At 41.0% G+C, this 12,050-nt stretch overlaps 1 protein-coding gene across 2 annotated transcripts in view; it reads right to left on the reverse strand.

The window, feature by feature from the left end:
* Window positions 1–12,050, reverse strand: part of LOC144024584 (receptor-type tyrosine-protein phosphatase gamma-like) — a 240,429-nt gene that overhangs the window by 124,588 nt on the left and 103,791 nt on the right. The window contains exon 1 of one of the 2 annotated variants that reach the window (XM_077531033.1): window positions 8,324–9,041. The exons of the other annotated variant lie outside the window; for it this stretch is intronic. Within the exon in view, the coding sequence (XP_077387159.1) occupies window positions 8,324–8,411 (88 nt within the window). The 5' untranslated portion in view covers window positions 8,412–9,041. Of the gene's footprint in view, window positions 1–8,323; window positions 9,042–12,050 lie in introns of those variants that run through there. 2 annotated transcript variants of the gene reach the window in all.

Genomic DNA, 12,050 nt, shown 5'->3' on the forward strand with positions numbered 1-12,050 from the left:
ACACCATTTAGAGCAGAAGAAAGTGTGTCCCACTTTTTGACTGGTAATGCCATTGTTGTTTTTCACAAATTTATACATAATGACTAAGCTAACCTAGGCAAGCTGGGCAGTGGCAGACAAGGCAGAACTAATCTCAAGCTGTGTAGTTCCCAAGAACATAAACAATGCATGTACACAATACTAGAGGAAGCATGGGGCAGGCTGGAATATTAAATGCAAAAGGCACCGACATCCTAGAAGTGCTTACATCGGGGCTGCTTTTTTTGTGTTAGCAACGTATGGAGCAGTTGAGTCATTAGTTCCTGTGTGGAAGAAGGAAAATCTGAGGGGTCTAATCAGGGAGAGATGCTAATTTGTTAAAAGTGGATAAAAAAACTAAGAGATTAAGCGGAGGTCATTGCTCGAGGAAATCTGATATGTAGTTTTTTGTTTTTTTTTGCAAAGCAAGCATTTAGCACACTTCTAGCTGTTGCGCACGACTGAGCACAAAACCTGAAATAATACTTTCAAGCCGTATGATTGTCAATTTCTTTCACAGCCAATAAACATGAACATCTCAAGCTAGCATTATTATAGTTTCCACCATGAGAGTCCAGACACACAGCTTAAGTCCTCCACCCCCAATCTAATGGACCAGCTATATGGTCATTGCAAGAAAATAAGCGAAGTAAATTATGTGTGCGAGTGAAAAGTGCTCAAAGTTGCAATGTTTCTCCCAACTGACCATTTAGCGAGTTGTACAGGCAGCTGGTCGAGAGACACCACACAAAGTGCTGAGTCTGGATGGAGACTTATAGCATATGGTCCTAATGCCATTTTGATCATCATGAGGCGGCAAGATGTGCTGTCCTACATTATACATATTGGACCAATTATCCAGAGAAATTCCTGAAGGAGTTCTTAACCGTGCAGCTGCAAACACCGCAAATGTCCTATTGGCGTCAAAGCAAAACCTCATGAATGACATTACGTTTTATTTTGTCCCCACCCCCCATAAAACAGGCACGTTCAACACACTCAGAATAATCAGTACAATGTTGTGAGATGACCTCAACAACTCTCACTTAGCAGGATAAAATAGCGACAAATATAATCAAATTGGTCTTTTTGCCAAAATAAGTGCAGATAAAATTTCATCGCTGATACCGATAACAACCTCACAAGTCCACTGAATAATTTGACTGAGATTCTTTGTTCTCCCACATTTCCTGTTTAAACTGTTCAAATGTGTCAGAAAGTGTCTCCGATGGTCGCCAGAACTGTCTTTCAAAACATTTACTCACGCTCCACACCACACCTCGCCCACTCACTTTGTTGTGAAGAGCAGCGAAGACTTGAGAGTTTAAGAACCAATTGTGCACAACTTCCATTAATAAGCATGTGCTGATAACTGATAGGGAAAAAACATTTTTGAACAGACAAGTCACAATGAAGGTATTGAATGATGTAAATTTCAACATACATACAAGTAGTATAATGCCATGATTTGATGATATAGAGCTTCATTCTGCTAGCTATCTTTACAATCTGAGAAGAACATGAACAAGAGACTCCAAGATCACAAGTAGCCCTTCACATTAACAAGAAAACGAGATTACATTTAATCTTTGTTCAGACTACAGGTTGCACGAATTCAAACTAAGTCGACACCAATGTGATGAAATTTAAGTCAACATCGACTAGTAGCTGATGACATTGATACAAGCAAAACGCTTTGCAAGAATATTCACCCTAAATGGAAAACTGACTGATTTATGCAGAGCATTACAAGAGCATCGACATAGACTAAGTGAAATTTTTCCCGCTGTTGCATGATAGTATATCCAGCTGGAGAAAAATAAAATAAAAAAATAAAATCTTTTCTGCCGGTTGCTTGACGCCGGGACAGCCAGATAACATTTGCACAACTTGGTTAGACGGGCGAAACTTGTCCTCGTTCTGGGCCTACCACAGCAGCAGGCTTGCAAATAATCACGGACCTCTTCACGTGTGGTGGAATTTGAGAGCTTCCTTTCACTTTGTATTATAGGCTGAAAAATTGTTCAAAATCCTGCTTGAGGCTGGATTTTTACCTCCTTTTACAGCATATTCATCCATCCATTCATTTTCTGAACCGCTTGCTCCTCACAAGGGTCGCGGGGGGTGCTGGAGCCTATCCCAGATAATCCAGGGCACACAGAGACGAACTACAGCATATTCAGAAACCGTAAAACTAATTTCATTCAACACACTCATCTGTTTGCTGCAAGAGTTCCCCAAGCCAAAAACACGGGATTGGTGACTAGTCACATTCACAGTCATTGTGGGTTAGAAAAGTCAACTAGTCAGTACAATAGTTAAGACATGACATCATGTACAAGTCGGCTTAAATGTACACTTTATTAAAATGTTTTTTTTCTTGCTACTAAAGAAAATCCGAAATGTGACAAACAGTTGTCACTGGCCTGCGACATGCTGTCTTTGTAAAAGGCTATAAATACATTTAGCTACCCGTCTGTCTTTTTTTCGGCATAGGCTAGTATCAGATTCTGGCAGTATGATAACCCTGAGAAAAAATATAATTTCATAATATTTCAATTCCAGTTCTGAAATGTATTAAGAACACTTCCTCGCACCCCGCAATATAACAGTAAACATTAACCTGGCAATAGCCAGATTATCCATCTGGTACCTCTCCACAGTAATTTCGTCGGGAAAAGTCGGGACATTCCGTACAATAATTCGAGCTGATTGGACGATGTGACATTCTACACGTTTGTTTTAACCAATCACGGCCACGGGTGAAAATGTCGTGTTCGTTCTTGTTGAAGGGGGGAAAAGCACGAACATCTTACCAGATAGAAATGCACGAAGTGCCTCTCGCTGTTCAACATTCAACAAGGAAACGGTGAGTAATTCTGCGAGAACAGAATTAATTGTAGCGTCCATTCGTCCATGTTGGGTTTGTTTGTTAGCCCCTGCGTTGGCGCTGGCTTCCTGGTTTCGTCACAGTTGTATATCCCGCCCCCAAACTCAATGTCGCTCTGTGATTGGTCCGAACCACCAGCGGTTCGGGAACGGCAGCTATCTGCAGGATCGGTACAAGAGATATTCTCCGTAGTTTGTGAACTCACAAATACCGCGAGAATTCATCTTGCGTGAGCAAGGTTAGTAAAACATATTTATTTCTCAAAAATGAGTGGCTACTTATCTGCTTTGTGTAACATCAGAGAGGAAATGTATTGATATTAGCCATGCTAGTTAGCTCGTCTGTAGCAAGTCTATAGTATTTATTTCGATTCAAATGGGTATTACACTCCTAAATGTGATACAATACTGTGGTTAAGTATTGCATCCTATGGCAGCCACTCTTCGTAAAAACATTTGGCAGTCTTCATCTACCAAGCCGCAGTACCTGAAAAATTCTCCAAAAAGAAGCACAGATGGTCACAAAAGTTAAAAAGGTGACAAATCCTACTGTGGGCTCTTATCTACCATTTTACTTTGCTGATGTAATCTTGAAGACTTATTCACACAAAAAGCAAAGATGACTCGAGCGTGGAACACAGTAAATGTAAATGAGCAATGTCAACTGACGTAACAGCTGTTACCTGCAAGCAAGGTAAGAAGATATAGGATTAATGGGCCCATTAACATTGATTAAATCTCAGTGTTAAGTAGCACAATTTAAGTGCCTACCAACTAGAGGGAAGAATAGCCTTGACTGACAGATAAAACGACGGCATACCGTTACCTCGGTACAAGTGTTCAGAATAATTAAGAGCAACCAAACAGTCAAACGACAGACGGGTAGCTAAATGTATTCTCCATTTACCGTATTCTCTTTTCAAACACACACACACACAAAAAATGTTGGTAATGAATAGAAAAGCCTCGCTCACCACGCTGGCTGAGCACCATTACGTGAACAGAGTACAGTTCAACTAGATTTTTCAACCGGCGACCTTTCGTTCGTCCGGCAGTCAGCCTTTCTGCTGCATGTCAGAGGTCCACTGAGGTATGCAATATGAAATAAGTCTGCTGTGTTCACAGCTTGTAAGGCGACAAGTCAATAAAACGGCAGGCTGAGGCCATGGAAGCAGGGAACTTGGGAGCATTGGGGGCAGAAAGGGACGTGATTAAGACAGAAGCATTCTTCTGTTGCATCACCGCTACTGATACGGGGGATAATTGGTGCCACACACGAGTAGCAACAACATCAATCTGGGAAAGAACTGCATTTAACGTTCTACCAATGCTATCAACAGTGAAGGATGACATTTGAGGATTTTAATTATATGGCTGAATAATAAATTGAGGGGGTGGCACTAATTTCAGGCTATTCCAGTTCACTACAAGTACAATCATTCACTTATGTCCTCACTGTGTTGCGAGATGAAACAGAATATGCATGTTTAGCTCTCTGCTCTTGATTAAGTGGTATTGCAGGCAAACTGATGGATTGTGTTGGGGGGTGGGCAGGAAAAAAAAACACACACGAAAACCATCACCCAATCTTCACACTCACAGAGCTTACTGTCCTATTTTTTAAGCAATAGGACTATTCAATTTAATAGTCAGATTTCCACAAATATCAACTGAAAAAATATGCCTATATATGACATCATGTGGGGCTTCAGTTCAATGAGCATCTAAAGGAATAATTCTCAGTCCGTCATTCGTCAACAAAATGGGCGCCCGTCATTGACGGACTGCTGATTACACTGATGGACGAAAGCCCCACTTCTGTCAGTGCTTAGTCCATCTTTAAAAAAAATAAAATAAAATAAAATAAAAAATAAAAGGTTCTCATCCTTCGTCAAAAAAAAAAGCGGGCATTCTTCAGTGATGGACTGCTGAACAGTCAGTAGTAATGGAATGCCCACTTCTGATAACTACTTTTCTTTTGACTATGTTCATATTGTAGGTGTTTGTTTTTGCACAATGTGACTTTTTGTCAAAAGCCGACTCTGGCTTCTTTTGTATGTGGATATAAATCTGACATGTATCCGATGTAACTGCAGTCTGGAGCAAAGTCATTCTCATAATTGTTTGACAAAAAAAAATAAAAAAGTTTGGATTTAAAAATTCAAACTGGGCACCCTCCAGTGTGAATGTAGCATTTGTTCCGCCAATAATAATAATAGCAAAATCCTTGAGGTGGCTGAGGACAAAGTTCACTGTGTCAGCAGTGCTCAGGTTGCATTTTTTTCTTTGTCTTAAGAAATTGTCCTAACCAATTGTTTTCTCTGAAGGTGTAGTGGCCGTAGCTGATATGTACTATTTTACTATTTCCCTCGTGTTACACTGGCTGAAAGCAAATTGAATAAATTAAAGAACGGCAAATTTTCATCCAGACATCTTAAAATAAAGCCCATTTAAAATACAGTACATGAATGGATCAAGTGTGAACAGTAGCGGATAAAAATCAAAGAAAAGTATGCAAGTTTTTTTGGATGCGAAGACCAGCAACAGTGATCAGAGACGATAAAGTTGGGAAAAATAAATGAGCGCATTTTAGGCCACACAGTGACAGCACCAACAAATAATTATACTCTCTGAATTATGTTCCAACTGGAAAATGTTGTTTGGCTGTTGGAATGCATCTCTGTTGCTTTTAACTTTCATATAAATATGGGGATTAGACTATGGGAGAACAAATTTGTCAGTAATGACCAACAACCACTGCCAGTTGGTTAGCTTTTCTGATTGTTGTCATCCAAGTATATCAATGTAAGCAAATAAAACAAAACCAAAAAGCAAACAAAACAAAAAATATCAGAGGGAAAATGACCGCTTTCTAAATCTGTAAGATTTCTGACCCCTGATCAAAACTATAGACAAGGCTGCCCATTATAATAATACAACAGTTGTGCAACATTAGTCAAATGCTGTTTGTTTATCCACAAACTGCACCAAATATTACAATATGCCTCAGCTATTAAGAAATACATATATACATCTTGGACACCCATATGGGGCAGCATTTCACCAGCTCATATCACCTACAGCCTATGGGGTGAGCATTTAATCCCGTCCACCAAGCACAAATGCGAATAAATGATAGAATCAGAGTGACAAACATTTGTTCTATTGTTGCATCATTGATTTTCTGACACATACTAAGACCCAAGCAGTGCCATAACATTTGTTAACCTACATAATCTATCCATCCATCCATTATCTATGCTGCTTATCATGTTCAGGGTCGTGGGGAGCTGACGTCTGTCCCACCTGACGTTAAGGCAGAAGGTGGTATACACTCTGGAATAGAGCTGTGTCATAAAAACATTTTTATATAGAAAACTATATAAAATGAATAACAGATTAAGAAAAAAAAATAGATTAACATAAAATACAAAATATCCAGTAGCCAAATACAAGCCATCTTCAAAATATCTAGTAGTGGAACCAGTTTTCAAAAAAAAAAAAAAAAAAAAAAAAAAAATGCAATAAAATGAAAAGAATTAAAATAAATGACAAAAAGCTATAGTCCTTGAAGTGACATTCAAGCATGTCAAGAAATTTAACCAGTGAATGTGAACAAATGAACTGTTTTAGAGGTTAAACTAGTTTGTCAGTTTGCTCTGTAGAACCTGATTTAACACCCTGTGATGTGATGTCTCAGTCTGAACACTAGAGGCACTACGTAAAAGGAGTATGTTGATGTCAGACAAAGAAGAAATAAGAGGCATAGAAATAGGTGTGTAAATATACAACTAGATATTGTACACAGATGCCATGTTAGCTCTGTGTGCTAATGTTGAAATAAACTAAATACAAAAGAAATATAAGACTGCTTCTTGAGAATACCGCACCAAGCGGCACATGCGTCAGAGTAGAACGCAGCTAGCTCCGAGCGCTAATGTGAATTGCAGGGTACATTGATCATCGACACTTCGAACGTACCTCTACAGCTGCAAAGCAAAGGGAAAGAAACTGCTCGATTTCCACCAAATATTGTGAGGGAAATCTAAAAATCTAAAATATCAAATGATAGAGGGTAATATCGTATGGTTGACATTCTTATATAATACTACAACTTTTTTCATTATATCGTACAGCTCTGCCCTAGCATGGTCACCACTCAGTTGCAGGTCATAGAGACATACCTTTCACAATGTCCCCTGAGTGTGAATTGAACCCGCGCTGCCTGCTTGGACATCAGCCAAGTGAACTACTACACCGTCAAAATCGAGGGGGGGAAAAAAAGCACAACCAAATGTGTCAAATAAAAATCAGCAAAGAATGACAGACACTGGAAAAGGTAATAGTGCAGATTTGGAACATCACCGAGTGGGAATAGAATTCTCGCTGCTTGCACGGATATCAGCCGAGTGAACCGCTACACCGTCAGTGACCCTGCATAATCGAATAGCATCTAAACAGGATCTGTCAAAAAAATCAACAAAAGGTAATACCGCTCAGTTTTGAGTGACACTGTCAGTGTCAGAGAAGGATTTATTTAACAACACTGCAGACTAGAACCACAGCTATTGTACTGCACAGAATTAGGCTTTTGCAAACAATTAAATGCAAGTTAAACGTTTTACATATAAAATACTACAGGGGGACATTTTCACACTCGCTATCTTATCAGCTGCATCAAGCATCTGATCAAAGCAACACAACTGGATTTCCTTTTTTTTTTTTGACAATGTCAGAAATATTCAACCAATAATGCTTATTTTTGTGCCATACTGCTACACAAAATTGGCATCCTCCCTTTTTATAAATGCATACACAGACACAGCTCCCAGGTGTACCTAATAAACTGTCCAGTGGGTGTAAAATGAGTCACAGTCTCATACTGGCTGCTCGCTGTCCAGCATACGAGGGGGGGCAAGTGTTGCCCTCATCATGACAAGCAGCCATACACATACACACGTTAAAGACAGTTAAGAAGATCAAACTTTGCCTACAATTAATTAAATAGAAAGTCGATACCATAAAAGTGCCGACTGGCACACAATGGTACGTTTCGCATCCATACTGACACTTTGCCGTACTGCGAGATGTCAAAGGGTGGCAATTGGCAAAATAGCGTTTTAAAAAGTTAAACTTAAAAATTTTTTTTTACATTTATCGTTAACGTGATGTATATTTTGCGCCATAGTGCAGTTGGATGATGATGGACGAGCACACTAATATGTAAAGCAGCTTCAGGACGTGTTGTCGCCTTTTTAAACGCGTTTAATGTTGACATTATAAGATTAATGTGCGTCAATATAATTAGAAAAAGAAGGAAAAGGGAAAGAGGGCAATTCAAAGACGCAGCTACAGTCGGGGCTGGGGGAAATGAAAGCTAGCTTGCGTGCCGCAAAGTAAGCGCGCCGCTACTTACCAGGATGACAGTCGCCGTGTTCGGGCAAGGTTAGAAGAAGCATTACGGATAAAATCCACCAGCAATTCGGTTCCCGTCTCCTCTGCATGTTAGACTACTCATGGAGAGCACTGAGGAGGCGATGGGTGACAAAGTTTGTGGGTGTTTTGTCCGTCTTTTAGCTTGTTATAAGAAAAGAAAGGGGGGAGAAAATCCCACGCGTGCTTGTGAAGCCTTTCCCCCCAAAAATTGAAGTTGACGCCGCGGCCACGCAAGCATCAAAAATAAAATGTCTTGTATCGCCCCCCCACTTACAAAATAGTCCGCGTTGGTCCAAGCTGAGGCTCCTTGGGCTTCGAGGAATAACACGCCACGGCTGTGTGGAAACACTTCCAAGCAGGGCTCTTCTGACTCCACGACGGGCTTCCGCGGAGCCACATTCCCGGAGAGTGGAAGGGGGTCAGGCGGCGATCAATGGCTGTCTTTAACTACACAGGAGAAGGAGGGGGGGGAAAGTGGTCCGATAATATCGATTTGAAGTGACGTTCACTCGGCGTTTATCCGTGACTGGGAGCGACGCACAATGGGAAGAAAAACTGCTGCTGGAATTGTCCCATTCTTCCATCCAGGAAGTGGACTAGCGGTCATGCATGCATGGATATCAGGCGGCTGCTGGTCCCATCCTGGCGGACAGGCTGCCTGCGCGCGGGGCGGAGGGACGGCGGGGGGGCGGTGCTCGGAATTGTTGAATGCAAGAGGAGAGAGAGAGAGAGAGAAAAAAAAAAAAAAAAAAGGAAAAGATTTGGAGCTAAGACGCTGGTCTGTTCCTGAGAGCAGTGGCGGTCCGAGCTTGAATGGCAGCCTGTGCAGACACTCCTTGTGCGACGTCCACCCCACTAACACACACATTGATGAAAAACACTGGAGTTAATCTTTTATTTTCTTTAAATATTGGACTATATATTAATAAGCATATACATAAACAGCTAGGAATACTGTAATTAAAATTAAGAAAACTCAACACTTAGATTGCAGAAACATAAACAAATTCGATTACAAACAGGAAATGAACAGGAAGTAAGACATAGATAAGTATATTACTCCAAACGACAAACCTGTATTATATTTTCTCAAATCGAAAATTGATTTAGTTGCAGTCTACTCTACCTAGCAGATACAAATAAACATGATCCTGTCTGTAGTAGTATTCTTCTCATGAAACACACTTTGTAAACTACTCCATGTGTCAAAGGTGAGCTTGTCGCTTTTTTCCTGCCAGGCAGATTTCATGGGGCTTAATTGTAACTGCCTCTCATAGGCCATTTGCCAACAACAAATGCAAGCCACGCCCACATTGCTGTTTGAATTCCAGACAAGAAATGAGACTCCCACTAAATTAGTCCAAATGATACATCTGTAATTGTGTTCGTCCGTCTAATATGCGGCGTGCCCCAATTTGTTGCCAGCTGTGTTATAAAGGTCTCCCTCAAATAGATGTCCCCCTTTTCGCTACCTGAGAAAAAAAAAGAAGAAAGAAATAGGTGTGATTACGTCTTGTATGAATGCATTGTTGTATTGGGGATCTACAAGACTTATTTGTTGCACCCAGTCTCCTCTTGTAAGAGTGAAGCGTGGCTAGTCTGTTTGCATCACAGCTACACAGTACTGGGTTTGAATCCTGGCCATCCTGTGTGTAGTCACTTCCTGTTTTGCTTCCAACATTCGGTTAACTGAAGACTCCAAATTGTCCATAGGTGTGAAGGTGAGATGATTGTTTGTCTAATGTGTCCTGGCGAACAATCCAGACAGAGACGGACCTTGTCCCCCGATGGCTCGAGAGGGGCACTGCACCCTATGCCCCTGGTGCAAGAACAGAAATCAAGCCTCCACTGTTTAGTCACTTCCTCTCAGGTCCTATTATGCAAATGAGTCTCCTGTGGCCGCACACTAATGCCCCTTTGCCTCCTGCTGGCAGAACTGTGAATGGAATACTTTAGCAGTAATCATCACCTACACTCATCACGTGCGAGGATGGACTGATTGGAGGATTGTGCGCGCACCGGCGTCCGTCCCCCAGGTAAGTGTGTCGTCGACGGTGTTCTTTGCAAAGCTATCCAGCTGGACATTTAATTTGAGGAATTTGATTAAATTTCTCATTTAATTATCCAGTTCTCTGCAGGGCTATTGAGGACTGTCACAAGGGCCCTTTGCTTTTTAATGCAGGCCATCTGCTTCCTCTCCAGAATGGGCTACCTTTTCCAAAGTGCCCATCGCCTCCCGGGCATCCTCTCAGGATCCTCCAGCCTCGCAGTGTCTCTGAGCACGCAGGCACTACGCCGTGCTTGACAATACTACAGACCTGTATCTGACTGATCAAGTGCAATTAACCCCAGCCGCTCTTTCGCTGCTCTTTGAGCCCGACGGGGAGGATGACGGATTCCTAACTTCGAAACGGTCTTTTTTTCTTCGCCGAGCCAAATTTAGCAACATGTTAAGTGGATGGAATTGGCTGCGGAGCAATGACCTCAAGCCGCATAGATCTTACTAAAACATCACAAAATAATGTAAAAGCAATGGGCTGTGGATCCCATGAGAGTTTATGTTTTGCTTTTTGACCTTTTGTTAGGTGTTGTTACCAATGGTGACCAATGTTAGGTGACTAACATTGGTTAGTCCCGGCGTCCCATAAGCCTGAAAATGATAAATAATAATAATAATAATAATAATAATAATAATAACTAGAAAAAATTCCGCGGAAATTTTGGATGTGACTGCTGACTCTTGCAAGCTGGAAAGCCACATGCACTGAACAGTTTGTAAAATCCTGTTGAAATCAAGTCACTCTGTTGAAATCAGGTCAGTTCTGTGTCACTTCCTGTTGATTTTAAGCCACTTTCGGATCACTTCCTGTTGAAATCCGGTCACTTCCTGTTGAAATCAGGTCACTTCTGGGTCACTTCCTGTTGAAATCAAGTCACTTCCTGTTGAAATCAGGTCACTTCTGGGTCACTTCCTGTTCAATATTTTTTTATTGGCATGTAGGGCAAAAAGAAAACAGTGTCTTCTCACAACAGGACATCTACATTAGCTTATCCAAACTTTTTGACACAGCATGACAAACTTCATACAATATAAAATATTTATACATCCTACCACCATATTTTTTTAATACATTTAACAAGGAACAAAAAACAAAATATACAGATATGTAAGAGAGCAGGAGAGAGAGAGAGAGAGAGAGAGAGAGAGAGAGAGAGAGAGAGAGAGAGAGAGAGAGAGAGAGAGAGAGAGAGAGAGAGCGCTTCTGGGTCACTTCCAGTTGATTTTAGGCCACTTCCGGGTCACTTCCTCTTGAAATCCGGTGACTTCCTGTTGAAATCAAGTCACTTCCTGTTGAATTCAGGTCAGTTCCGGGTCACTTCCTGTTGAAATCAGGTCACTTCCGGGTCACTTCCTGTTGAAATCAAGTCACTTCCTGTTGACTAGGTTAATCCCTAGGTGCTTGATTTGTGGATCCCCCCCCACAAGCAGTCACATAATAAATATGTACTCTTCCCATCTTCCAAATACAAGGTGACATTGGTTTCATCAGTACAAAGTATCTAATTGTAATGATGCTTTGTGGAAAAAGTTTTATCTGAATTTCTTGTTCTTCAATGTCAGCAGTGGTTGTAAACCCTCATGAGCTACTGTCACTGAACATTGGCCGTTTTTTATAAATGACTTACTTTTAAAGAATGATGGTTTC

This window comes from Festucalex cinctus, chromosome 8, assembly GCF_051991245.1.
Source record: "Festucalex cinctus isolate MCC-2025b chromosome 8, RoL_Fcin_1.0, whole genome shotgun sequence".
Taxonomy (NCBI): domain Eukaryota; kingdom Metazoa; phylum Chordata; class Actinopteri; order Syngnathiformes; family Syngnathidae; genus Festucalex; species Festucalex cinctus.